This window comes from Clavelina lepadiformis, chromosome 9, assembly GCF_947623445.1.
Source record: "Clavelina lepadiformis chromosome 9, kaClaLepa1.1, whole genome shotgun sequence".
Taxonomy (NCBI): domain Eukaryota; kingdom Metazoa; phylum Chordata; class Ascidiacea; order Aplousobranchia; family Clavelinidae; genus Clavelina; species Clavelina lepadiformis.
This window is the reverse complement of record NC_135248.1, coordinates 3,458,792-3,486,618: the sequence shown is the minus strand read 5'-3', so window position 1 is coordinate 3,486,618 and position 27,827 is coordinate 3,458,792. Positions and strand designations below refer to the sequence as shown.

Below are 27,827 nucleotides of genomic sequence, written 5' to 3'. Positions count from 1 at the left end.
TACATCGCATTGCAGTTAAGACACGCACACCCACCCTACAATCAACTGTACAATCACGTCGGGGTCACCAAAATGCAGAGGTCACTGCTTGTCTTAACTTATGTTATTCGGACTTAATTTACCTGCCGAATTAATGATCTGACTCCGTGGTTGCGTGCGGTTAGAATGCTCTAACCTTACGTCTACTAACCGCAAGTTCTTACGATTAACAGATACCGTTTATCAGAAGCAATCCTTTATTGTAGGAACTGTACAGATTCCGAGTATAATACAAACACAAACTTAACATTCACCATTTTAAACAAGTCTAACGAATTACAATTTACGCGAATAACGTAGTACGTTTGTACGATTCTGTTTCTCTCTGTCTGAGCTCACTCGCACAGAAGTTTGAGCTTATAACAGCGTAGAGCGGTGTGAACGGAAATACTCGACACAAAATACACGAACATTTCAAAACGTGCGAACGAAGAACACAAAACGTTGGCAATGGGAATTACATTCAGTTACAACTAGGGTTGTTATGAAATCGCTTGGTAACGTACTAAACGGCGTTTCCCCATAATTATTTAGAGCAAGTTTCCAAATTTTACATCACAGTTGCGTTCCCACAATTGATATAATGGTATTGGATGTGGCTCCCAGGCCACTACAGCATCATGATTTGGCTTGGTCAAAAAAGGAGTCGCCACTTCTACCAGCAAGTTTTACTATGAGGGCTTTCAATATTGGCTAAGCGATATATTAATTAGATTTGTATTGACTAGTACTCACTCTTGCGTTTGCTGTTTATCGGTAATCAATAAAATCATTTTGGTAAGAAAGTTCGCAATTCATTCCCAACACCAAACACGCAATGATATTACAATAAAACGAAAAAACACATTAAAGAAGAATATGTGGAGTAAGCTTTAAAATCAATGAAAATAAAAGACACTTGCCCACAGCCAGGCCATAGTGTAGCGAAAGCAAAAGAGTTAAGAAAACAAGGCAGGTTAAGTATCAACACCAGCTCATTTGCAAAAGTCTGATAAAGTTGGAGTTTTCTTCGCAAGTAACTTCACTCTCAAGTTTCCATGGTCAGTTAAAAGACCAATAAAATGAGTCTGTAGCGGAGGTACTTGACTGCCACTGGCTAGTTACAACCAAAGTGATGTAGCCAGGTCACACATCAAAGATGGTATGCAGTTGTGTGTATATAACGTAATCTGTAGAAGTAACTTCTCATTTAAGGTATCATTCCAATTATAGCTGTAGTCACAAGTGGGGTGCTACAAGTCTGGATTCTTGCTGTTAGTTGCTCATTGTACTTTTCTCAACACTGTATCATCAAATCGTTGTTTGGCCCCTTAATATGCAAACCAACGTTTTCGTGTAAATCCCTTATCCAAATTGGGGTTGAGAAATCACGAAACTTGTCACCCATATTGAACTGGGTCTGGTACAGAAGCATGTTCAGCACTGATCCTTGATTGGTGAAGGTTTTTGTTGAAAATTTCTGCTGTAGTAAGTCCATCGCCATTGCGGCATTTTCTTTCGCCTTTATTACGTGTTCTGTGTTTCTCCAGGCTGTCGTGGGCCGATGTAACTCGGCCAACACTAAACAATAAGCAGCTGGTGTTAAAGATTCAAGCTAAGATAGAACGGGCAAATGTCGCTACAACTTACCAACAAACGATCTGAAGCAGGGCTTTAATTGAAGCGAAATGGTCGATAAAATAGTTGGTATCAGGAATTAGGTTTTGTGGGTTAACAGTAGCCAGTATGTTCAATCTGTATTTTGGTATCTTCTTTTTTCATTATTAAGTTTTATCTTTCACAATTAATCGCACAAGGTTCTCAACTTGAATAAATCACCATCCTGCCTGGTTTTCTCTTCTGAATCAATCTCTCAGAGCTCCGCATCATCTTTGAGGATCAGGTCAAAATAAAATCCAAGCTAATTAAATACTGAAGAAAAAACTTCCCCAAGGTAACCATAAAAGTATTTACTGTTTCAGGTTGATCACAGGAAAGTGCATTCTGTGATGAGAATAAATCATGGTTCACGATCAGTTTGTGACAACTGTGCAAATCCAAAGTCCTCTGGTAAACTGACCTACAGGAAAATTTTTAGTATATAACAGCTAATATGCTATTGGTAGTGTTATAGTAATAGTTTAGTAAAGGTATATTTGTGTTTGGCTACTACTTGATTGCTAGTAAGAAACAATAAAATTAAAATCTGTGAAATGAATTTATTTTGACAGACTTCGACGCCCAACTGTGTACGAACGATATTTTTGTTTTAGTACATGCCAACATGTAAGCTAATTCTGGTCTTACTCTATGTCAGGGGTGGCCAAACTGCGGCTCTCGAACCGCATGCGGCTCTTTGAGCCTTTGATTGCGGCTCTTTAATGAATTTGCATTGTTGAATTAGATATGCATTTTCCCGGTCTAGACGAGTTGTTTGATCAGATTATGAAACAATGCGTTCTATCACACGTAGTAACAATGGACTCATTGTTAGTAATAATCAAATTACACTCCAAAAAGTACATTATTGTACAGAAGTATGCTAACTTGTACACTGTAGTTAAGTAAACTGTCAGATTGAAGCTGTACGTCAGGGCTGACCTAGTTTTAAGTCTTGGTTATGGTAATACTAATACTGTAATTGCAAAAAGAGTTGGTGAAGCCCAGGTGGAGACTCATAGTATCACCACGCAGCACTAATGTTTATCAATAGCTACACTTCGTTGTGAGTGAATAAATTCGTGTTTTTTATTGTGTTTGTGTTGTGGCTCTTTTAAAACTGGAATTTGTTATATGCGGCTCGAGCATGAAGCAGGTCTGGCCACCCCTGCTCTATGTTCTAGTTTAGCAAGTGCCAGTTGAGTGAGTGATCACATGTTTTTTACCGGCCACTGTTCAGCTGATTCAATGTTCGTTTAAGAGTTCAATCTAATCAAAGTTGAAATTATATTTGCATTAAAATTACCTCTTCTATATCCTGATAACTTTTTGTGAAAACTTGAATTGGAAAATAGCGATTATAGCTGCACAACCAGTTATGTAACTCAGTAAAACATCACATGATCTGCAAAACAGAAATATATTGGTTTGAGTAAATCTTGCTACTGTCCATTACAAAATTAAGATAAACACTGGCACTAAATACCTGTGTTTAATGGCATTTCAGACGCTCTAGAATATATTGCACACAACCATTTACACAAATTTATCATTGTAAAAACCAATACATCTGAAGCTCAGCAGAAAACATAATTAAATTATTTTTTTGGGGGGACCTAATGCAGGTTGTGTTGATGGGCATTGGTGATAACAACAGCTCGCACAAAACCTCCAAATGTTATAGTTAAATTTACTATAAATTATTTTGAACATCTTTCTGGGATGTGAAAATGTGCAGGTAACTTGCCGTAAATTTAGCACTGAAGATGACTAGGAATCTATTGATACAACAGCTGACAACACTACTCATAGCACATTCAAAAACACCTATAATGTCATGTACAGTAATAGCTGTATATACACCTCCAGTATAGCTGAAGGTGTATGGTACCACAAGTCTTTGTTGCAATTAGCAATACATCCAATCATAAGCTACCTTCAGTGCAGACAGAATAGAAGCAAGTTGGCTGTTATATGAGGGGTCATATACCAGACCTGAGTGGAACGGAAGATCTTGCAATAACGAGGAGGCATGATGAGTGGGTATTGCTATCATTGAAAGTGTAAGCTGAACTACTTGTGTAGGCACAACACTATGAGAGTTTTCTGAAATTGAAAAAATGGGATGCTAAATACCAATTTCAATTAATAACTGTAAAATGTACAGAAAGCCAAGCCCAGACAGGTTTTATTTTTTTACATGTCATGTTAAAAAATCTTTACTAATCTACACCATTACCAAGAAAAAAATAAATGCCAAATCAAAAAATTAATATATAAACAGATAGTCACAACATATTACCTGGCTTATTCTTTTGTTGTTGGTTAAGAACACTAGAAAAGCTTATGGTAAAACGATGAAAAATTGTTTGTTTGATGACGAGTGTTGGCTCCAATTCCAGAGTCTGGAAAGAGTTCACCTGTGAAAGTAATTTATCCAAAGTAACGTACAAAGACGAAATCTTATATAAGCATACAGTGGAAGCTTGTTAACTCAATTTCACTTATCACGAAAATTTGAATAACACGAAGCAACTTCACCAACCTCTGCAACCATTAAACTAATTTAACCAACTTTGGTAAAGTTTAAGTAATCTAATCAGCCTTCATATTCAAGTTAACAACAAGCTTCCGCTATATTTTGTTATAATTCAGTATGACAAACTTTCTGCAAAAAACTCATTTTTCAGGTTCTCAAAACTATTAAGACCAACTTTTGTGTAGTCTGAAATGAAGGCGAATGAAGAAATTGTAAAGTGTTTCGTCATATGTGGAAAAAACTTCAACTTCATTTCTTTATTAATTTAAAATTTTTGTCATTATATCTATAAATCACTTTCTAATGCAAGCATGTGACAAAACAACCAGTTAACCTCTGAATTCTACCTTTAAGATCTGTATTGGTGTAGGCGATGTGGACTTTTAATTTTTGTGGGTCTCACGGTCTCTTGTTGTTGCTGATAATTTTTCACTGTAAGCTAATCTGGGATCTTTATTGTTGACGAAGCCAGGAAGAACTCAGATAATCTTCGGCAGATTTCAGATGTTTTATCAAGTAAATTCAGACAAACAGTGTAAGAATTATGATAAAGATTTTAAATTACTTGCATTGAAATGGTTACTACAAGCAACTGTTAAATGGCGCAGAAATACTTCATACTTTTTTAAAACTGTCGTTGTCGGTGGTTTCAGTATGTTTGTTTCTTCGCATCATTTTATATGTTCAAGTTAATAAAGTGCGCACAAGTCAGCATAGCCAAAGTCAGTACAGGAAGATATTACGCTTGTAGAAACAAACAATATCTTACAAAAGTAACCGAGAAAACTACATCAACTACTAAACTACTGTATTGACTATAGTAGACCGAATGTTATTTTTGGAACCTTTCTGCGTGCATCATGAAACACAGCACTGAAGCTTTCCTGGGTTGTTAATATTGTATTATCAGTAGTAGTGAGACTTGGAGCATAGTAATACAGTACACGATTTTGAGCTTTTGTCTAATTTGAACTGCAAGCAAGGCAAGTTATGGCCAACGCAAGGCCATGTATTATGTCTGTATGATGAGACAATAACATTTTTTTCCTTTTTCACTGAAATTATGGAAGCTCGTGAGCGTTACCTTGCGACAAACATAACTTCTTCCAAGGGCCGCTACTGGAAGCTGAAGGCTTTCTTGTTTGTAACGTCGTTTTTGAGATACAATCGAAACCTTTGTCCAAACGTTACAGTTAATCATCCATAGTTCCAGGTAGAAATTGAAAACTCACCATTTAAAGCAACTCATCCAAAAATAGCAAAATCATGACGCACATGCTTACAGTCCTGGAGCTTGATAGTAAATTGCGTAACTTTGGTCATGAGCGCTAATTCGGCTTGTAATCACATGGTAATAATTCTTCCAAGCCCAGCAAATTTCGGTCAATGAATCAATGGGCAAACGGGAACAGGCATAATACCAGACGTTGTGGATTCAATTCCCGGCTGGTCTCCTTCAGATGTCGCAGAATTCTCGACTTAAAAGTTTGCAGAACATGACAGGTGAGAAATCATTTAGCTAGGTTTCGCACTTCTACGCCCACCGCGGGTACCAGTAAAACATTACATACATATAACCTTTATAACCGTCGACACGTCCATTGTAGAGCTTTTGTTACGGGTAAGTTGAGCGCCTTACTGGCTTTCAGCTTCACCATTTGTCTAATAAGATCGTCCCATGAAATAAAGCTTCAGAAGAAGGACAGAAAGGGCTTATATATACACGACAACCAAAAAAAGAATTGGTGAGATAAATTGTTCAAGAAGTTTGCTTTTAAACCAAAGTATTCTATAGCTGACTCGGTGCGGTCACCTCACAACACTATCTTCTTCGACCCTCACAACGTTTCGTTGTTTACCTCTGCTGTTATCGTTCCTTGCAGAATTGTCTTTGTGAGCCCAAGTGTTAGTTTTGCTTCATGCCCTTACCATTGTAGTTTCCATCTTCTTTCGTAGCTATTGAAGTTTTTCAAAACATCCTCACATTTTCGGGTGATTCGTCTTTCAACTAATGTATTCTTTGCATGAGATGCCCAGCAGTCTTCGAAAACATCTTATGTTCATAGCCTGTATTCTTTTGTGAATGTAAGTTACAACTGCTCTTAAATATAATATTAATACCTATATGAAATTGTAATCTATAGAAATTAGAGGATATACAAATTGTCGTTACACAAAGTGGTGAAATATATTGCAGTCATATTCTATGAGCCGTTGTTAACACCAGAAGATGGAACAGAAAACTTTCTGCAAAAATGTCGGTGCTGCATTTTACAAAGTGGGTAATTTCTTTATCGTAAAAGCTACAACCTTGTAAAAATTTAATGGCCAGTTTTATAACTGCTGTAGCTTGGATCGGATGAGGCTGAACGAACAGTGAACGACGAAAACACCTTGGGCGTTTCTAGCTTACAATGTGCTATTTTATTAAGCTACAAGACGCGATTAAAATGAAAAAAGTACAATGACACAGCGAAAAAAGACCACAATCTGTAATGATCCACAAGAAAAAACAGTTTATTATACTGGTGTGCGACATGCTTCAGCAAAATTTAGCGGCTCCACAGACAAGGCTTACAACTGGTCACAGTGATAGTGATCACTGTGACATTTAAATGTACAAAGGGCCAAATGTAGATTCTTTTGAAATAAAGTCTTAACAGTAATGCTACTGGCCTTGGATAGCACAGTGGCCAACACAATGTGACGAGTGGATTGTATGATAGATGACTGCGTCAATACTGGCAGTAACGGGGGATAAAAGAACACTTTTAAGACTGAAGAAATACGGCAGTGTTTTTCCTATAAAAATATAAAAGCGTTAAAAATGGCAGATTAACAGAATCAATCGATGCGTTATAAAGTGCGCCATTTCATTGTAAAGACACTTTGCAAAACACCAACGTGACAGAGTTACAGCTGTTTTACTAGAAAGCCACGCCACTTAACCAAACAATATATAAAAGTATTGTCGAACACATACAACGGGCATTAAATTTTCTGTTCAAGTTATGAATCAAAACGTTCACAGTGGGCATATATGGAACAAATAACTGCACTGGTAACGTGGCAACACACTAGGTGATTAGTACGTTATGTTTTTAAATTGTTTACTAAACTGCTTATTGCTATCGCCAGGCCGTAATATAAAACACTCTGTCGAATTATCTAACAATCTATTTCGTAATAAAACAATGAAATCCAGTCTCAGTTACATATACTGCATGCAGTTCTTTCTATAACCTTACTGTTTCTACTACAGTTCAATGAAATTTCAAAAGAACACCTTCGGAGCAAGACAAAAGTCAATGTAAATACAACAAAACATCATAGAACTTTTAGGAAACATTTCGGTGGTGCTGAGACAAAACAAAAGGTATGATTTATCAACTAGCAACAAAGTTGGCAGTGCAGTTGAATTGCATTCAAGTTTAAGGCAAAAGTGTAGTCGACAGTTAAGTTTTGGCAGTTCAGTTATATATGATTTATATACGGTATGTGACGTAAGACACGATTTATGATTGAAAAGGTCACGCAAATTTCAGCACCAACGTTTTGTAGGAAGCGACTTGAAAATAAAATGAGATATACAAGCAAGGCCTGGAAAAAGAAGGCACAACGTTTATTAAACAAACTATAATTCATCTCTTGACCGACCAGGAGCCCACAGAACCAAACCGAAAAATGAAACGTCTCGAAACATATCAACTCGTGTAGATGGGTACGTAGTGGATATGTATACGTTGTCGTATGCATTTAGCTTGCGAACGCCTGCAATGAAATGTAGGTTACTGTTAAACAAGTAAAACTACTCGTAAATTTTCCTTGAAATAGTCAAACAAATATTTCATCGCGTGTCTTAAGACACGTCAAGGGGCGGAAATGGTGATAAATCGAAGACCAGGCCAGGTATAGTACAATAAACCCCTCGTGACAAGACGCTTTCATATTCATAAATGATATTTGACATTTAGGAGATCCCAATAAAACCTGATGCGTAAGCTTTAACCTCAACCGTAAAGTTTCGAGAAAGATTTATTTGCTTTGACAAAGCTAAAAACTAAAAAACAGAAAATTTCCAGTTTTCTCGGCTAATAATTCATAAAGCTGAAGTCGTAAAGTGCTGATTTGCAAACAACACTTAGGTGCAAACCGCGAACGTCTTAAGGAATTTCTGTAGTTCAGCACATTTTTTTGTTTGTTCTTTTCAGTTAATTAAAATCTCTTTCATAAATAATCGCCATCGATTTTATAGGTGCGCACACAACCGCCAGTTAACGCACGTAACTGTTTAAACAAGTTTTCCGAAAGAACGTCTTTTTGAATTTTGCAATGCTCGAACTACGTCTTACCAATGACTTAACAGTTACTTGGAAAAAGAAATTGACTTTACACACGTAATACAACAGCGTGCCCTTGCTATAAAAAATCAGGCAACTCAAACAAAGCATTTCGCTGTACGGCAGATGTGGTCGAATAGGACTAATACAAAGAGATAATAAAAATCGTTCCTTACCTGATGTAAAACAAGTGCTTTTGCTATTTACGCGCTTACATCTCAGAAAAGTTTCTTCGTTCACCTTCACCTCGTGGCTCAGGTATGCCGGGCTCTTGTCCACCGTCAGCAGCTTTAAAAGACAAAATATTTTATCTGGTGAAATGGTTTTACCAACTTCTGCCAAAATCACAAGCGAGTGTTTATGGTTTGGTGCAAGTAAGAGGTATTACACTTGACAGATTATTGATACCAGCCGAGTACGCTTTGCTATGGTGTTATCTGACACTTTTGCAGGTGCTCATAGGAAACCTACTTTATACTAAATCATCAAGCGGTCAGCCATACTACACGTAATAAAATTAATTCACACAAAACAACACATCTTAGCCGTAGAGGGTGTGGGGCAAGTAAACTACAAAAACACTTCTGTTTAGTATTCTTTCCATTGCAATGCTGCAAAAGAGAAGCGACCAAGGTTTCCACGTAACTACAGGAAACCAGAAGCCTGTTTTTTCGAAGCTAGGCGGACAGAAATAGTCTCAATGGCCGTCAATTAATTACCTGACTGTATATGTAGTAGAGGCCACTGGCTTGCACTTGCACGGTGCCGTTGTGTCGTAAATAGTGAAATTTATCATTTGAACTCCATGCAGCTTTCATCCAATGGTTGAGCACACCGTCTGCAAAACATGAGAAACGTGATTTAAACACAGCACAGCGTCGGCGATATGGGTATTTCAAGATTACAGCAAAGCTTCAAATAAAACTTACCGCATTTTTAATTAAAAAAGGTTAATTAAAAGTCTTCTTAAACATATTTGTGAAAATACCGTAAATTTTTAACGTTTGAAAGGTGATTTTAACTTTAAAAACCATTAAATACTCCAATTCCATTATGTTAAAGAATGTAACCTTGACGCACTTATGTCATAAATATTAGAGACATTATCATCAGTCAGTCAATGGATTAAACCTGAATAGCTGTTTGTGTTTGCTCTTTGGGGACAGGGAGTCTTCGTGTAACTCTTAGAGACCAAACATTTTAACTACATACCGAGCGGCCACAGCAAAATACTTGCACTGTAAGGCAGATGTTTTATCTTTCATATCAAAACATCAGCGGTCCAGACAAAAGGCCTTCTCCCACAAAAAAACAACTGTTTTATCAACACGCGGTTAGCCAGAGAAAGGGATAAAAGTGGCTTATGATGTCTTAGTGTCCACTTAAGTAGCCACAATTCATAATCATTGTTGGTGCACTTTTTGATATTAAGTCCTGTCATGTAAGAGCCCACTGTCACATGCACTTAAGAGTTATGAAATGGACCTTAGGGATTTTTCACCACAACGATAATAGAGAGGTTTAACTACCTAGCTACAGCAGCAACTGGTATAAAAAACTCTATTTTATTTGCTTTCCAAACCATCTTTGTTTACTTAACGTTCACATGTTTTCTACTTTCTTATGACTAAATTAATTATGAAAAAATTCACCACCAGTATTGCTATCTCAAGCACTTCAAGTAATAAAAGAAAAAATAATTGGTAACATATCATACGCCAAACTAATTCTTTTGTATGTCACTCAAGAAAGAATTGAAAAATTATACTACATGTACAGTACTACAGTGGTGACGCACACCGTTTTGTTAATTTTACGATGGAACTTAGGAAGGTTTTACTACTTATTTACGCGCCGAAAAATTCAATTCAAACAACGATGTCAAGCTTAAGACATCATGTTCAAACAAACGTATTGGCTTTTGGTGGAGCAATTTCGTTTCTAGAGAACTTGTTATAGCTATAACCACGCCAATAGCATTTGAAATAAATAGTGAAGTATGTTCTATTATTAATCGATTGGTGACTGGCATTGTAATATCCCGCTCAAGTACCACGATGTATTTACCTATGAACAGGTTTTCTAACTGCTTCATTATGATATAAGCCTTTTCGTATGTATTCTAGCTATTCGATTCCGCATACAGAAATTTGACAACTAATTTATGCAACATTTCAAGTCATTTGGCAGAACAGTACTCACTTCGATTAGATAAAACGTTGGATGAATCGTCTCCATACAAATGTACTGCGGATGACGTAAACTGCAGGAAAGAAATCAATGTTTGTTAATCCAACAAGATGCCAATCAAAAACAAAAGATTTACGACCTGACAACAATGGGTGAGTTTCCATGGTAGTAGGATTTTTCAAACAATAGTCAGGAAAGGTCGTGAAATGCCAAAAGGGAAATTCTACAAGCAATACTGTTCCCTCCTTGGGAAACTATTTATGCCACAGAGAGTGATTGGCCGGCCAATAGCGGTAAGCGTTGCAGCATTGTTGCTGGTTTAGGCAAATACAAAAATGAAATCCCATGGCTAAGCACAGAATTCCCTATTGTATTTTGCAAGGGGGAACTATTTTTGGAAACATCTGGTCAATTTATACACTTCACAAGATTCTCAATTTACTTCGCACCCTGGTGAAAAGGAATTCACGCCAAAGCTTTAGTGGACTGCTTAAGTTACGTCACATTAATTCAATATACGGTGCATACATGTCAGTTTAAATCTCCTAAATCTTTAAAATTCTATATACTCTATACTGTACAGCATAACTGGATTGATTGAAATTCCCATAGCCCCATACATAAATAATACCATCAATTTTACCTACTTCGGATAATCTAAAGTAATGTAGTGGCTCTCATTTACACTTTTTACTGTAACTAGACTAACGAGCAAAATTTAACAGCTCAGATAGCTTAAGATAGCTCAATCAGTATATATATAGGCTTACTTACACTTTCACCTGGGGGTCCAGGAATACCTTGCTGGCCAGGAGTACCATCAGGTCCAGCAGGCCCTTCAGGTCCAGGTGGACCAGTAATTGATTCGCCAGGCGGACCCCTTTCTCCAGGCGGTCCACGTGGACCAGCAGGGCCGCGGGTTCCATCTCTACCATCACGGCCATCTCTTCCCGGCAAGGAATAACTGGCACTTATGCTCGGTATATCTAAGCACACATATTGCAAAATCAAATAATTAAACTGGTTGTCACCATTCATTACAAATTGAAACAAAGCGTGTTATATCAAGATATGATCCAGAAACGGTCTGCATTAATACCACTCCAATGCCAGGTTAAAATAAAGGTACAATAAAAATACAGAATCGTTATCCGGATCTACATCACCTATATGAAGTAGTAGCACTATTACAAATCACAAAAAATGAGCAAAACAATTCAGAATGCTAAAAAGTTTTCGCAGATGAAAAAGATAGGCAAAGCTAAATTCCAAATACTAAACCATCGAAAATGTTTAAACAGTAGGTAACCAAATGTGAATAAAACACAGTGTGAATAAAAAAACATAAATGTGAATACAATTTGATTGGCAACCAAGAACAACTAACTCACTTTCAACTCTTCTTCCACTAGAATGTAATTCTGGAGGAGGAGTTGCATTTCTTCGCCCTCTTGGAGTAACTGAGACATGTGGTGGCCTCTAAAATCGAACAAGAACAATTGAGGAATTTCAGTAAACAACAAAAAAGGCTGTTACGTTTACAACAACTGCATAATTATCTTGCAATTAGCTCAGGAAAGAGTGGTGTATAACTTTAATATTTTATGTGCACATAATTACATACAGTTTATTACTCTATCATACAAATTATATTTAGTGTTCATAATGTTCTACCTTTGTCAGTTACAATTATGTTAATCGTACCATTTCTTGTTTGCTACTTTCAGATACTTCAGAAGAAAAGTCATTAGATATTTTTTCCATATCTGGTGTGCCATTCAATTGCTCTTGAAGATTCTAAATAGAAAATCTTGAAATAATGTCTGGATAATAGCTGGAAAGCATGACAAATATTAATTTTAACTCAACAACCCATTGCTTAAGTACTGTTTGCAGTTATATTTGAAAGAGATAAACATTGTGTAAAGCAAATAGGAAGGAAAAATTTCTGCACATATGCATGTACTTGGTAAATAAACCATCAAAAAGAGTTGAATCAAAATCGTTTTAGGAATGCCAGAACCAACATTTAAAAAAATTATAGGCATACAAGACATAGAAAATTGTCACAAAGAAGAACAAATGTAGATTATTTAATTTCAAAACTCAAAATGCCTTTTAATTAAATCTCAAAAAATAAATGGATCACATCTGGATTGATAAAAAATAATATCTTTTTTTGCTAAAAACTTTGACTTGAAAAACAAACGAAATCATAGAAACCATATGTCCATTTGGTAAAATCCTCAAACTCATCAACTTCAAGAAACAAGATATTTTATGCAATGCTAAACAATGCTTTCTGGGACCAATAGTACCAGTATACAAGTGCTTCCACAATGCACATAGGCAAGTCATGTTATCATGTACTTAAGTCTCCTAATTAAGTCTTCATGATACTAGGACAACACAGTAATACAAACGCACAACGCATTTCAGCATGGGAAATGGAATGTTCTGAACATTTCAAACGTGAAATCTTCACAAGAAAAAACGCTATTAACGCAAATCCACGTTAAATAAACGGGGAAACATACCTGGACTTCCCCCTTTAACTGGTTCATTTCTGTTGAAAGTTCCAAAAACTTGACAACGCCAAAGACTGATACAATTAGTAGAAGAAGCGTTGTAACCGCTGCCCAAACGTATGGAAAAGCGTTGCCATGGCAAAGCCGGGCCTGTTTCGTCGAATGTCCGCAGAATTTCTTGGGCAACTCTACTTGGTTATTGTCGAAGCGCTCCACTTCAGTGATATCGCGGCTGTTATGGTTTACGTGCACGGATTCACAGTCGTGGTTAGTTGCTGCCATGTTCAAGGTTGCAATTTAACTGAACAAACTTGTTTTTCCACTTTTTGTCACCTCCTTCTTGCCATTACGAACGACCATGAAACTTTACCTACTGCATTCGTTGTCCAAACGGCAGTACTTGCAAAGAAAGCCCTTGTGCAAACTTCAATGCTCACAAAATTCGGCAAAGAACAGATGCAACCTATCCAACCTTACTGATCAGCTGCGAACAAAAATCAAAACAAACAAGATAACCTTGAGGCTTTATGTATTTTTGTCCAAACCACAACGGCGCCAAGCGTGTCATGACTCATAGCGTGCATCTGCTTCGCCTTATACTGTAAATTAAACCTGCCTGGTCTTTATGGATGAGTGAAATCAGCGAAAAAGTAGCAAATTCAGGCTCGCACAGACGGCGCCAATAAAGCTAATTGCACACGCGTACAGCACGCCTCGAAGACCGATTATGTTATTAAGTCCTATTTTTCGCGCGACTTGTTTACCTGAAGAAGTCACGTGTTTAGCGTCTGGCGCGAGTCTTACGCCTTTGTTTCTTTTTTCTCCTTCACCGTGAAGCTTAGGGAAAAAATGAAACAATGCTTTCCCTGACAGTGAATTACGATAAACAGTGCACTGCAGATGTTGATAAAACAGCCGATGGCCTTCACATCGATCAATGCTCATTTTCAATACAGCATTTATTTATTCAAGCCGCAATAGAATTGGCTACGTCTGTTATTATCACAGTTAAGCGCCACTTCGTGTAAACTAACCAAGTCGGGGGTAAGATTAACAAACTTATCTCTTAGCGAAAGCTATAAATATTACTTGACATTTCTCCTGTCGCGCTACTTCGGGTTAAATGCTCTTAAGATTGGCGGGAAACCCTACCCTGCGACGCAACATTTTATATTTAAGTAGTAACCTTTTTTCATCACTTTTGAGGGATTTTCAACATATCCAAAAGGTTTTGCTGCAAATGCTTTTGTACTGTGTGTAAAAGTACGCCTTCTAAAAATGCAATGTGGGCTAAAATTGACTTTTGTAAATTGCCGCTTACATAAATTTGATGACTTACTCGAGGTGTTTTTGAAACGCCCAGCACCAGGCTAATCGACAACGCGTTGGTAAAAACTGTACCGTTTGGTAGAATTCCTAGAATCATGAGAAATACAAACGAACGTCTTATCAAGCTTCGCGTGTGACTAATAGATAAACAACCAGACAAATAGAATCAACTACATGAGCACTACACGGGTTGCTAACACATCAAAAAATAAACTATTTTATAAAAAATATGTCTTCTATCAGCTGGGAATCTTCTGGGTCAAATGTAGTCGATGTAATTGTGCCATCTCCACGCGCTCCCATCGGACTCCAAAGAGACAAATCCTTTCTGGGGGTGCACGTAGGGTCATGGCTATCGACCTCGTCCACTAGTTCGCTCAGAGTGCTGATGTTGTTCATAGTGGTTTGCAACGGGCGGCTTGGACTGCGAGTTGCGGTGAGTGTTATCATTTCATCTGAATCGGCTGTTCGTTGGTAAGGAAAACTGCTGTTAGAATTAGACGATTGGCCGAGATCTTCGGTGCTGACGGGGTCGTTTACCGCGCTCCTTGGAAAACTAGTCATCGTTGCCATTTCGTTTTCGGTCGGCGTATTCTCGTCGTAAAGGGATTTGAAGGAATACTGGTTTGTTGTGACATCACTGTACACACTTGTGCTTTTTACGGTCGATTTGCTTAAGCCGTGCCTTTTGGTACTTTCCAGACCTTTTGTGCTGAAAGAGATTCCTTTGCCAATTGATTCAGCGTGTGAGTCCATCTTTGAATCCAGCGGGTATTCTTCTAGGGTCGACTTTTCGCCACTATTTCTATTTATGGTATCTGCGGACGAATCTTGGTATCTCGTTCTTATTCTTAACGGCGGCTCCGAAAAAGATAAAGCTTGATGTGATTGAGATCTACAAAACGCAGAAAAAATCAATGACCGATGCAACAGTGTAGCAAATGACGCTATATCGTTGCACACAGAAACTTAATGCAAAACAAGTTTCAAAGTTTTGCCTTTGGTGAGCGTGCGTGTTTTTGAAAGTACCGCCCGTATAATGTGTTTACTGTTTAAGGCCGAGATTAATGGCGCGTGCCAAGGTTTCGGTGGAAATGCCACCGCTGCATTCAAGCGTAATTAGTAGGGATCCTATTGCCGCTAACCAGCAGAGCGTGTTATTAAAGGTAACATTTACCCGTGCTACATAAACCTAAATTTGCGGTTTATTTTAAACAACGTGTTTATACAAAAGCGAACGCGTACCGACCCTTTATTGAATTTGTGCAATTAATGCGTAGGTTGGTGGTGTAATACAAACGTAGGCGTCTGTACTCCATTTGCAAACAATGGAGGTCCAACCACGCCTTTCCACGTCTTCCAGAAGCGGCAAACAATAACCGCACATCGCATTATGTATTTCCCTTTTTAGATCATGGCGTAACATCCATACAGTTTCTATACCGAGGTTTGTCACATTTGTAGAATTCGGAATTTGCAGTTGTAATGTCGTTGCCATTGCTTTGTCAGGTGACCAGTAAAATACACCGAGAGAAAGAACAAATAATTGTAATGAAAAATTTTTACCGGTATGAAGAACTGATTCCTCCTCTTCCAATAGAGGTGAAGTCTGCAGTTGGATGCAGAGAGTACGATTCGGTATCTGAATATTCCCCTCTGCGCGGAAGATCATCCAATGTCCTTTCACCTGTGAATTGAGACTATGAAAAGAAGCTCGAATAGTAGTGGATACATTTACTGTATAAAAATATCTATATCATGAATACACATTGGTCCTTTAAAGATATGCTCGTGCACTACATAAGCTATGGTTACTACGTATTATTGATATAATTACATAATGTGTAAGCGCTTTTGAAAAAAATCAGTGTTCACTACAGAGACATGTAAACTTTGAGTGATGTCACAAATGTGGAATTTTCAAAAATAAAGACCATTCAAACAAAGCAAAATGTTATGTTCCACAACAATATGATTTTCTAAAAATTGTATGACCGTAGTTGGCGATGTCTATTTATTTTCAATCGATTCAGAATAGGAAATAATAATGATAAACAACCAGAATTTACAACTAGCTAAATACTTACAGATTCTCTAAGGCAAGAGATATTTATACTTTCTACTTACTTCTGGAATGAAATTCAGGCAAAACCCTTTCAGTAGAAATGTCTTTATAGGAACTATAATCTCTTCTGGCACTGGTATCTGCCGAAGATGAGGAAGGGAAGCAACCGTAACGTTGGAAATAGATCATTCTATCCGTATATTCTTCATGTCTTCTCTGAAAAGCAAAACAATTGTTCAGGTGACAAAAGTGCATCTTGTATAAAATACATTACATATAACAAAATACACATGAATTGTTGTATAAACAATTACTAAATTTTAAACTTGTTCTGTCTATAGTTGGAGTTTGCATTTTTTGTGAAATGTGACACAAAACCTTAATTTTGCAAAACATCTGCGACAGAGTATTGCTAAACACAAGCTACAGTCAGTAGTCATTAGTAACAAAGCGGACAAGATAAGATAAGATAAATGTAAGAATTCTTTTTCCATCCCCAGGATCTTGCGTGTGAATGTACAAAACTGAGATGAATAAAGCGGAAAATATACAAATTACAGCACACAAAGGCTTGATAAATTGAACACAAACTGCAATGAAAAGCATTTGATAACCCAGCATGGTGACCAATTAATTGAGAAAAAAACGTTGTACCAGACACCTTCAGTTCATCTTGTCTTAATTTCAGAATTGCTTCCTGTTCAGCCAGAAGTTGTCGTAGATGACTCTGCTCGGCTTCAAGAACTTGCTTTTGAATAACAAGAGCTCTCTTTCGGGTTTCAGGACTTAAAGTGCTGATATTCTTTTGAAATTGATATGAAATATCTACAGCATATAAAAACATGTAGAAAAGATGATAATAAAACCAATATAATAACAGTAAATATAATCAGTCACATTAGATAGTGACAATAATAGTAAGAGCAAACAAAAACAACAGAATGCAATGATAAACGCAGCAACACAGTTGTAAATGTAGCAGACTCCAGCTATTATGAAGTTCACAATATTGTGTGGTATCTGCAGAGCTATGAATGCAATACCTTTGACATAATCATCTTCCTTCACATTCCATGTGACAGGATTATCATTTCTTTTCTCATGTCGCTTTATCCTGGGATGCAAATGGCTCGTATTTGCTAGAGGTGCTCTTTCATAATGGCTTGCAAGCATGGGAAAACTTTGTGAAGAGTTTTGTACGCCCATTAAGTCTGGAGACAGATCAGGTGATGGAAAAGAAGAGCTTTTGTATATATCGGTCATGACCTGTGTATTTGTACTACCAGAAACCTATATAGATAAAAAAATTGTTAAGGATACAGTTAAGGACATTGGATAATTTTTCTGTTCAATTACCCCAGCTTACCTCCGTCGGTATGTAACTCTCACCCAAACTCCCGACTTTATCAAATGATACATTAGCAGCTTTTTCTGGTGAACGTTTCTTGCCTTTTCGAAATTCACTGCCCATCTCTAGTTCACCAATAGTCACATCACCAGTTCTGGAACGCGTCGAACTGCTGGCCTTGTTACTGGATAACCTTCCAGAACTCTTTGTTGGTGTTCTAAAGTGAAGCATTTTATAAATGTACGAACAATTCACGGAAGTATCTGAAAGGATATGGCTTATTGTATCAAAAACAACTGTTACTTTGTTCGTCCTGAATGCGGCGTTGCAGAAAGCAATCTATTGATATCATTGGCAACTTCTTTCTGTTGCTCTGCAATTTTCTTCTGATACATGACAAGCAGTACTTGGCATTCTTTGTATTGAGAAAGAAGGTCTTGTTGGTCATTCTCAATCTTTTCTTTGTCAGCTTTTAACATCTCCAGCTAATGAAAAAAGAAAGTAACATAGTATAAGAACATTCCATGTGCCCTGGCAAAACGTGTCTCAGAAGTGTGTGTGTGTCCAATTGCGATAAAGGTTTTTTGCAAAAGCAAATCAGTCAATGCAACAATTTGAATTGGAAGTGTCTATAAGCGAATTTAAGACTATCTTGCTAGGTGGACGGATGGCTTGTGGGGCAGGAAGGTGCAAAACGCAGCACATTGTACATTTGGGTTAAAGGGATTAAAATGATGCTCTCATTTCTTATGTTGGACTGACTAAAGCTAGACCACTGTTGGAAAGTGGCTGTAATGAAATTAATCATGTCAGCTAAGACTGTGTGCTGTGATTTTCCCCGGCTGGATGTGAAACAATGTTGCACATCTGAATTTAAGTTAAATCCAGCAAAAAAACATTCATCGTTGATGGATAGAACATGAAATCATTTTTGTGAAATCGTTTAATACAGGTACACCTGCTTCTACTTAGCAAAGTAGAAACTATGTTTGCCAGTTTGTATAATAGAATGCTGGTGATAAAAGAAAGTAAGTACTTATAGTTTTAAAGAAGCACCACGGAAGTTTTGAAACATAGTGAACTGTAAGATATACTTTAATGCACATTCACACATATTAATAAAATATATTTCAGTATATGGCTGTGAATCTGTGATATAAAACCAATCAAATTACTTGGGATGCAAACTTCTTTCTCTCATTACTCAACTGACTTTCAGTGGCTTCTTTTTCCTCACCAGCCTTACCAAGCTCCCGGACGAGGTTTGCAACTCTTTCCTTGTCTTCCGAACACAAATCCTTAAGCCTAGCTCCTCCGGAATTGCTGGTTGGTGTAACATCTGCAAGTGCATGGAATCAATTGCACTAAAACTTACTGTAAGATTTGTATATTAGAACGCAACAAAATTTGCGTACTTACTTTCTTTCTTTGTGCACTTTGCCTCATTCGCTGTTTTTAATGGCTTGGAAGAAATTTTCTTTTCTTTTATTCCAGTCTGGTTAAGTAAGAAAATGCTTTTACTGTTTTATTTCACAGCCACACCAGTATGTTCTTATCGCATTAATCAAACTTTTGCTAAGGATCAACTAATTCATAAAAATTATTTAAGGAAAACTTATATATAAAGCCTCTGCACCGAGTGGTGACTTACTGATACTGACGTAGAATGAACTTAGAATTAACTGCTACCAATAGCCAACTGGCAGCTAGCAAATATTAGAAGATATTTTGAAAGAGTAACAAAGATAAGCATATGAAATACACAATAAGAGTAAACAACAGAATAACAGTGAAGTAATAGCATGTAAGAAAGAATGACAAACACCACAATTAACCCATATACCTGATGCCTCTTTGGTTTTGTTGGTTGCTTGGATTTCACTTGTGACTTCATATTTTTATGGAAATCAACTCCTGGAACATAAGAAACTACCTCTTTGTCATCGCCTTGTGACCAGTATATATCAGGCATTACAGACATTGCTGTGAAGCATAACACATTTTATCAAGTTCAAAAAGTTACCCACAAGATACTAAAAATTGCAAACTTCATATTTTTATGTAGCTTATTCACAATAAAAGAGTCACCAATTATATAATATGCATGCATATAAATGAGTTACTGTAGAAATTTTACCCAAAATATATATACACCGCCTGCTATATTGAAATACTTGTATGTGCACTAATCTGATTATCACTATTTTTAACAATTGAGAGCTAAATACTGAAATATTTTCATATTTTTGGCAACTGAAGGCTGTTCAAAGGCAAAAAAGAAATGTATTTACTAAACAGTGTGTAGTAGAATGGGGCAGCTTTTGAAAGACACTCCGAAAAAATTAGACGACAATTTCATCCCCTAGATATCACGCTGTCCTTTTATCGCATTTTAAGTGCATTCTACCGAAACTTGCATGAAAAGTACGATTGGTGAATTAAACCACATAACTGATTGATTTTTTGGGTCTAGTGCATAATCATGTGATGCATTTGTATAATAGTTTTCTCCCACCCATATTGTGAATTCATTTGGTTGCGCACTTCTGTACTATACGCGGTTTTTGTTAATAAGCTCCAGTCCTTTTCTGCTAATAATAATCAGATCGATTTCCCTGGTTACAAATGCTTCTTTGTGCAAATGTTAATTCTTTTATAACGGAAAGCACCAGCCTAGTGGCAGGTATAACTCATGTCAACAACTGTAAATATTTAGTGGGGTTTTTCTTCTTCCATCCAGACACACAAGTCGGCTCCATCTTGACGGTGACACAACGCTTATAATTGTTCTGCCAAACTACCAGGTTAACTTCGGTTTTAAATTAATGTGTTCAAATTTTGTGTGTTTGGTGGCCGTGCTCATAGGTGGGCAGTACCGCGGTACTATAGTAACGAATTACTGTACTGCGGTACTTTTTTAGTACCGATACCATCGGCACTTTTGGAAAAAAGTACTGAATTACTTTTTTCAAGAAATTTCAGTCAATCCCGGTACTCGGTACTTTTCACATGAAAATTTCAAAATCTTAACAAGTATCATATGTTTTCAAAAGTACATGTTAATTAATCATTAGTACTAATTTTAGCATCTGTTGATCTTTTTTAATCTAGAAATGTCAAGTAAAATTGCAAGCGATTAACGTCACATATGTTTTGACCTAGAGTAACCTTTACCGGGGGCATAACAGATGCAAACATTACATTTGCAGCAGCATCTTTTACACAAAAAGTACCGGTACCGAGTACCAACAAAGTAGGCTACCGAACTACTTTTTAAAAATATGGTACCGAATATCGGAACCCTCGGTACATTTTTTGCCAAGTAACGGTACCGACGGAACTTTTAAACCCACGTCTGGCCGTGCTGACGCTAAAAATTTTACTCCTTCACATTATACTATTGTATTACACGTTTTTGCTTTCGAGGCCTTGCCGCATTTGCCTGACTTATTTGTGGTAAATATCATCGTAATTGCTTATGTGTTTGGGAACACCTGCGTCAGCAAGACGAAAAATAGAATGAATGAAATGGATGTAGCCTGCTTTTAGCTTTGCTTAACGCAGTTACTGTACATTTAGTTTCACTTCAAGTAATGCTCTCCTATAAACTTGCGAAGATCATGATCTGAGTGAACCGTGCATCGTCCAGGGAAATGCGTGAACAATTACTAACACATACAACCAACAAACGCGGTAACTAGTTTTGTGCTATATTTATGATGCTGATATCATCGCCCTGAGTCCCTGATTGCAACCAGTGCAACGGTGGCACAAAACAGAACTTTCCCTGATTTCACAGCAAGTTCAGACTCTAGCGAAACATGGGGACAATCCGAAATTAAATCTACCCGCGACTTTAAAGATGATATGTCCACATAACCCTCAGCTGGTAGTTTATCAAGTTATTGTTGTTTAGAAGCAAAAGTGCTTTTTTTTAATAATATTATTAATTAAAATACTAATCTTACACTAAGAGTTTGCTTTTATTTCTGTATTCCTGTAATTTAATTCTTTTTCTATTAAAATAAATAAATTTTTCGTCACGCCTCTTTAACGATACTTCTCTTCTGTGGTGGTTTTATGGCCAGATTTTATTAAACTGTTTAGCTTTCCGGGCCCTAATGCTGCATTGCTGGGACTTCCAGATTCACAAAGAGATACTGTAAAAAATATAAACAGCCAAATGTGCAAAACCGGTATTCTAAAGACCCTTTCCGAGTTACAATCTTTGCCGTCAATTTTCATTGTTACGTATAGGCTAGGCCGCTAGGCGATCGAAAAAATCTTGCCACCCAAAATTGGTGGCCGTAACTCGGAAAGGGTCTATTCATTCTATTGTAAATTTGTATTGTTTATTTTCCGCCATTGTTTATGGGGGAACGAAAAATAAATGCTAACCATTATAGGACTATAAAATAACAACTCCACCAACAAACAATGAGCAGGAAAAAAGTAGCAAAGCTCTACAGGGCTTACAACGTGTAAAAATAAATTAACAATCTAGCCAAATGATGAAAATGAATAATGGTTAGCACGGCCACTAAACCCAACACACAATGAACAAGTTAGATAGATTTAGATGTATATAAATTTTGTTTCAAAAAGATTTAAATGATTGCAGATACGCATAATTTTTTTTCCCGTTTATTGGTTGTTTGTGAGCATGTTGTTTTATTTTATAACAAGATTAGCACCATATTTTTTGCTCCCTAAGGTCGGTGGCAAAAATAAATGGGTCTTGTACAAAATTAGATGCATGCAAAATGGTTATGACTTGTGTCATGAGTGTAGTCCTGTAGTCATATTTTGTTTGAAAAATATGCCATCTTCAAAGTTCTTATAATTTTACTTTGTTTTGTTGAATTTTTCAGTACCTCATCTGCAAAGTATGTATAGATTGCAGTGGTACATCTTCTACATAAAACTTTTTCTACTTTATTTTGTTAATAGGGTTTATTTAGAATGAACTTGAACTGTAATTAAAAACATTTATCACATGTTCAACTTGCATATCATGACACTGACTTATCTACATTTTTTAATTTATGTACTTGTAATAAGCCCAGCATATGCAACAGACAGTAAGTTGATTTTATAACGGTAATAGTGGTGTATTAATTCTGTGGTAGTATACTATTGTAGAATTAATAATATTTTATCAGATTAATTGTCTTAGAAAGAATATTTATGTATATACACTTCCATTTCTGTTTGCTTTTGTTTTGTGATAAATCCTGGTTTGTTTTATTTTATTTTCTCTTTATTGTTTTATATGATTCTTTGAAGATAGATGACAATATGCATGCATGAATTTTTAGATTTGTCTCAGATTCAACTCGACAGAAATGGATTAAAGCTGGAGCATATCAAACCTTCAAAAACTGTCTACCATGTTCCAGCTTTGACAAATCCTTTTTTCGTGAGTAACTTTTAATAGCTGGTATTTTATGACCAAGTACTAATTTCTTTATTATCAACATGATGGGGGTTTACATTAGCAAACATACTTAACGCCTGTTATAATCTTTTCCAATAGGTTCTGGGATGTGTTCATATCAGTGTGACACATGCTGGTAGCTTTGACATAAATTTTCTGACAAGTCTTGATGACACATACAATCAAAGCATACGGCGGCAGTGGTATGACAGTTTTCAGGTAAAGACTGACAAAAAGTTTCAAGGCACTACTCAAAATTTTGGAATTTTATTTAAATAGCTTTGATACACTGTTTTACAAAACCAGATGTTAAACTGTGAGCACCAAAATATACACGTGCTGAATATTGTTTAGTATAATTGAAATTGAAATACAATTTGGTTGTGGATTAGTTATTAATTACCATTTACGGATGACTGACTAATTAAATGTTAACTTTTTGAAGGTATTGTCTCGTTGGTTCACGGCAAACAATATCAAATCAATTAACACGTACAAAGTTTGCCTTTCACCATACAAAGAAATCTATTTCACAGTGAAGCCACATATTCCCACTGAGTCTGCCTATGTTCAAGTTAAAACAAATCTAAAAGGTACGAATATATTACAGTTGAAGAGCTTATCGTTACTCTTTCAGTTATTTTTTGATAAACCCTCTTTTCAGTTGTGGATTTGACATGTTGTCTTTGCCTCTGTGTCGGACTCATCTTGTTCTATAATGCGGCTAAATTATCACAGTCAGCATACTTTCATTACGCAAGTGGCACAGGTGTAGGAGTTTTGGCTTCAGCTTTGGTGATAGTTTTTCTTGTGAGCAAGTTCATGCCAAAGGTAGTTTTATTTTTCGGCTTGATAGTAGTTATGAATTGATTTGGTTTGCAAATTAGTGTGAGCAAAATAAAGTTAGGCATTAGACAAGTAAAATTTGTTTCTTTTTTAAGAAACCTGCAGCCTACTCCATTTTGCTTGGAGGCTGGTCGCTATGCGCATGGATAATTTCAAAGATATATGCCAACTTGGTGGAGATAATGATTGACTATTATCACTATGTTTTTGCCTATGTTTTAATTTCAGGCAAGTGTTGCATACATACTGACAAAAATGCCATATGCATAGCATGCTCGTGTTTGAAATGTTGGGTTATTTTTTATAGGTTTAGTGAGTTTTGCAATATGTTATCGATTCGGTACCATCACAGACCATCGAACACAAAGCATCATTCAATGGTCCATTCAACTTCTCTCATTGTTACTAATATACAATGGTACTCAAATACCTCAGGTAATAGAATAGAACGAAAATGTATGATTGTTTATGCCTTAGTGCTCTAATTCATCATATTACCCCTGTAGGTATCCCTGTCAATCATGTGTGCACTCTTAATGAGTAGGTCGTTGCTTTCATTACAAAGTATGAGGACAAAAAGGCCCTCCTCTTTTCTGAAAAATTTGAAAAAAATTCGTCCTTTGTAAGTTGCCGGTTGCTTTTTGCCCAAACATTTTGAAATAAATCTATTTCAATACTTCTAGTGCTACATTTTTTATATTGTTCGATTTAAGACATTGCCACGATGGCATCTAACAATAAGCTGCCTTTTGTAGTAGTTGGATATTGAGAGGACATAATAATCAACTAAGTAAGAGGTTACTCACGGCTGAAGAGTATCGTCTTCAAGGTCAAGTAGAAACTCAAAAGGCCTTGGAAGAACTTCGAAAGTATTGTCAGAGTCCTCAGTGCTCTCCATGGAAGACACTATCAAGGATGGAATCTCCAAAGAGGTTGAGCAATCAGCTTAAAAGCTTTGACTGTGACTGTTTAATACTATAATGGTTATTATTAAAATAGTTTTAAAATTTTAGTAGAAATACTTACGCCACGAATAGAATTTGTAGTCAATATTTACATAAATATGACATTAAACCCAAACAAAGTTAGAGTAATTACACCAATATTGCAAAACTTTAAACAATAAATGATGTAAAAGATATGTTGCCACAATATTTCTATTGAGCAAAGTTCATATCTCCATGCAGGTTTGCTCAGTTTATAGATAGCGACATCCACCTTCTGGACAGCGAAATAACCCAGTACGATAACGACATGCATCAGTTCACTGACGATAGCGACAACTCGGTAGAGTACGCGAAAAATGCTGCCGGAGATTCTTTGATTAGCGAAGACGAAGACAGCATTGAATCTCTAAAGCTTGAAATAGACGAGATGAAAGAAGATGGAGAACCATTTGAGGAAGAGATGAGCTTTGACGAGCTCTGAAACGTGTTACCTTGGCAACCTGATAAACCTCATCTACCACAGTAAATTTTACAGTGCTTTAAAATATTGTTAGCAAACGTTTTTTAACTTCCGTAATGGAAACTAATTGGTGCACGAGCTTGCCGAGCAAAATTAAGTACTTTCAAGAAAATCCTGTCATTCTAAAATATTTTCTATTAATGGTAAATTTTACTGTTTACTGCTATTTTCTTATTGCGCAGCATATGTGTTCCCGAAAATTTATTTTTTACTTGTCATCAACTTGTGTGCTGCGTTGTATCTTTGTGACACCACTGTGCTATTCAATGTGAAATCTTAATTCCAATTTCATATCTTAAGGTTTTTCAATAATTCAACCTTAGCAACAACAACAAGTAATTCATTTGCAATATATTTCTTATTGCGAGATGTTGCATCACATTAGTAGTTTTGCCTTCACATTTTGATTTCATGTGTTTGTCATACCTTAACTATTGTTAAGCTCTTGTGTCATTGCCAGTTCAAGTTTACATTTAATTTTAACTTCATTTAGTATAAATATATAGTAATTTTGTAGTAGTATAAACATTTTTAATAAAACTACTTGGAATGGGTTACTTTGTATTTTCATTACAGACTTAGTTTTATCCCAGATTTATCTGCATTTTAGGTAAACCAATTACCTTTAAATAATGAGCAACGGAACCTTCATAATGCAGTTCTTTGTCTTGTTTATGTACTGTTGGCTTTGGTTCTTCTTTATTAAGAAAGTTTTGAAGCTTATTATTACTGAAAGCTTGTATGTATTGTCTGGTCTATGGAAAATCATATTCTTTTGTGGACGAAAAATTCCCCTGGTGAGTAATATCGGTTGGCTTTAAGATACTCATACCAGCTAAAAAGATTGCCACCGTGTGTTTGTAGTGGGGTATCTTGTTATTTTCCCAATGCAATTGACATAGTCTAAGAATTTTTTCTTGTAAGACAGTTGTTATGTGCACTCGTTTTAGTTTCAGACTTTGAAGTATTTTAGGTCATAACTGGTTTGTTCAAGAAAGAACTACTACTAAGCCAGTTTTACTTTTACAGATTTCATCAATAGTTACCATTATTGATGATGTCATCAATAATGGTAAGAGCATTATTCAACCAATTCGACTCCTCACAAATGACGAATACAAAATGCAAGGTGAAGGAGAGACACAAAATTCTCTGGAAGAACTACAAAAGTTTTGTCTAAGCGCAAATTTTCAGCATTGGGAAGTTTTGTCAAAATTAAGTTCACCTGACCGGTAAGAAGGCCGTGTGCAATATCAGTTTCATTACATGACACGGACTTTGAATACTGAGAACTTCAAATACTAAATACTTCGAATAATGTACTTAGTATTACATGTTTAATATTTTTCCTTATAGGCTCATTCAATTCATACAAAGCAAACAACACATTTCTGAGAACGAAGGTGTTGAATATGAGCAATACGTAGCACAGAATGACCATATGCTGGAGAATCCTCCTCTGGTAAATAATGCAGCTGGGGACTGACAGAATAGTGGCAGCACTTCTAGTTGGGCTTCTGAACACATTTTAGAAGAAAAGTAATTTGCATATGAGTAGGGCATAACTCACACAAAATGTTAATTAGTCAATAACTTCAATTTTCGGCTAATGAGGTGCAGCTACTTTAACTTCCGTGACATTTGGTGTTAAAGTTTTGAGAAACCATATATCGGTAACCAACCAACCAAACCAGAAACCAACCATTCAAACCATATATCGGTTAAGTTACAAAAATAGCCGAAATGGGAAGCAAATTACGACAGCAGGATGACAACTCGACTATTGTTGTCAGCTCAAAAAATAAAGCGTTTATATTAATCCGTCAAAACAAGGTTATGACGTGTTGCTGTGCTTTGTGTTGTTTATCATCTTGTTTATTTTATACCATGAGGAGCAAAAATTTTGCGTGAAATTAGTCTCAAAGCAGCCATTTACTAGATAAAATGATAGTCTTACGGTGGTCTTAAAACCTAAAAGCTTTTTCGATCCAAGCATTTGTAACCGTTTTGTGCGTTCATAGCATTATTTATACAAGAATAGAGCGACAAGCGGAATTACTC

At 36.4% G+C, this 27,827-nt stretch overlaps 4 protein-coding genes across 8 annotated transcripts; 1 reads left to right on the top strand and 3 right to left on the bottom strand.

Moving 5' to 3' along the window:
* Positions 1–218: 218 nt before the first annotated feature.
* Positions 219–6,283, bottom strand: LOC143470364 (uncharacterized). Of its 5 annotated transcripts, XM_076968443.1 has the most exons (8): positions 4,838–5,292; positions 4,564–4,704; positions 4,392–4,471; positions 3,980–4,097; positions 3,614–3,783; positions 2,984–3,082; positions 1,669–2,098; positions 219–1,599 (listed from the first exon to the last, which is right to left on the bottom strand). In XM_076968443.1, the coding sequence occupies exons 3-6, from the start codon at positions 4,467–4,469 to the stop codon at positions 3,074–3,076; spliced, it is 375 nt and encodes a 124-aa protein (XP_076824558.1). In that variant the 5' UTR covers positions 4,470–4,471; positions 4,564–4,704; positions 4,838–5,292; the 3' UTR covers positions 219–1,599; positions 1,669–2,098; positions 2,984–3,073. The 5 variants fall into 5 exon arrangements, with proteins under 5 accessions (XP_076824558.1, XP_076824556.1, XP_076824555.1 ...); XM_076968441.1 differs by lacking the exons at positions 4,392–4,471; positions 4,564–4,704; positions 4,838–5,292 and adding exons at positions 5,301–5,390; positions 5,449–6,181; XM_076968440.1 differs by lacking the exons at positions 4,392–4,471; positions 4,564–4,704; positions 4,838–5,292 and adding exons at positions 5,301–5,390; positions 5,492–6,181.
* A 54-nt stretch (positions 6,284–6,337) lies between these two features.
* On the bottom strand, positions 6,338–13,778 carry LOC143470354 (uncharacterized). The gene is made up of 8 exons (XM_076968420.1): positions 13,284–13,778; positions 12,451–12,543; positions 12,138–12,225; positions 11,521–11,732; positions 10,759–10,819; positions 9,276–9,394; positions 8,733–8,844; positions 6,338–7,987 (listed from the first exon to the last, which is right to left on the bottom strand). The coding sequence occupies exons 1-8, from the start codon at positions 13,554–13,556 to the stop codon at positions 7,851–7,853; spliced, it is 1,095 nt and encodes a 364-aa protein (XP_076824535.1). The 5' UTR covers positions 13,557–13,778; the 3' UTR covers positions 6,338–7,850.
* Positions 13,779–14,706: 928 nt separating this feature from the next.
* On the bottom strand, positions 14,707–20,160 carry LOC143470345 (uncharacterized). Its single transcript, XM_076968409.1, has 10 exons — positions 19,860–20,160; positions 19,436–19,511; positions 19,192–19,355; positions 18,320–18,501; positions 18,035–18,233; positions 17,712–17,958; positions 17,330–17,493; positions 16,731–16,884; positions 16,170–16,290; positions 14,707–15,498 (listed from the first exon to the last, which is right to left on the bottom strand). The coding sequence occupies exons 1-10, from the start codon at positions 19,995–19,997 to the stop codon at positions 14,817–14,819; spliced, it is 2,127 nt and encodes a 708-aa protein (XP_076824524.1). The 5' UTR covers positions 19,998–20,160; the 3' UTR covers positions 14,707–14,816.
* Positions 20,161–22,144: 1,984 nt separating this feature from the next.
* LOC143470698 (nuclear envelope integral membrane protein 2-like) lies at positions 22,145–27,262 on the top strand. Its single transcript, XM_076968966.1, has 13 exons — positions 22,145–23,097; positions 23,335–23,435; positions 23,553–23,672; positions 23,899–24,046; positions 24,118–24,284; positions 24,395–24,527; positions 24,607–24,734; positions 24,806–24,921; positions 25,055–25,231; positions 25,487–25,726; positions 26,404–26,563; positions 26,796–26,998; positions 27,123–27,262. Exons 1-13 carry the CDS (start codon positions 23,013–23,015, stop codon positions 27,250–27,252), a joined length of 1,908 nt encoding a protein of 635 aa, XP_076825081.1. The 5' UTR covers positions 22,145–23,012; the 3' UTR covers positions 27,253–27,262.
* Positions 27,263–27,827: the final 565 nt, after the last annotated feature.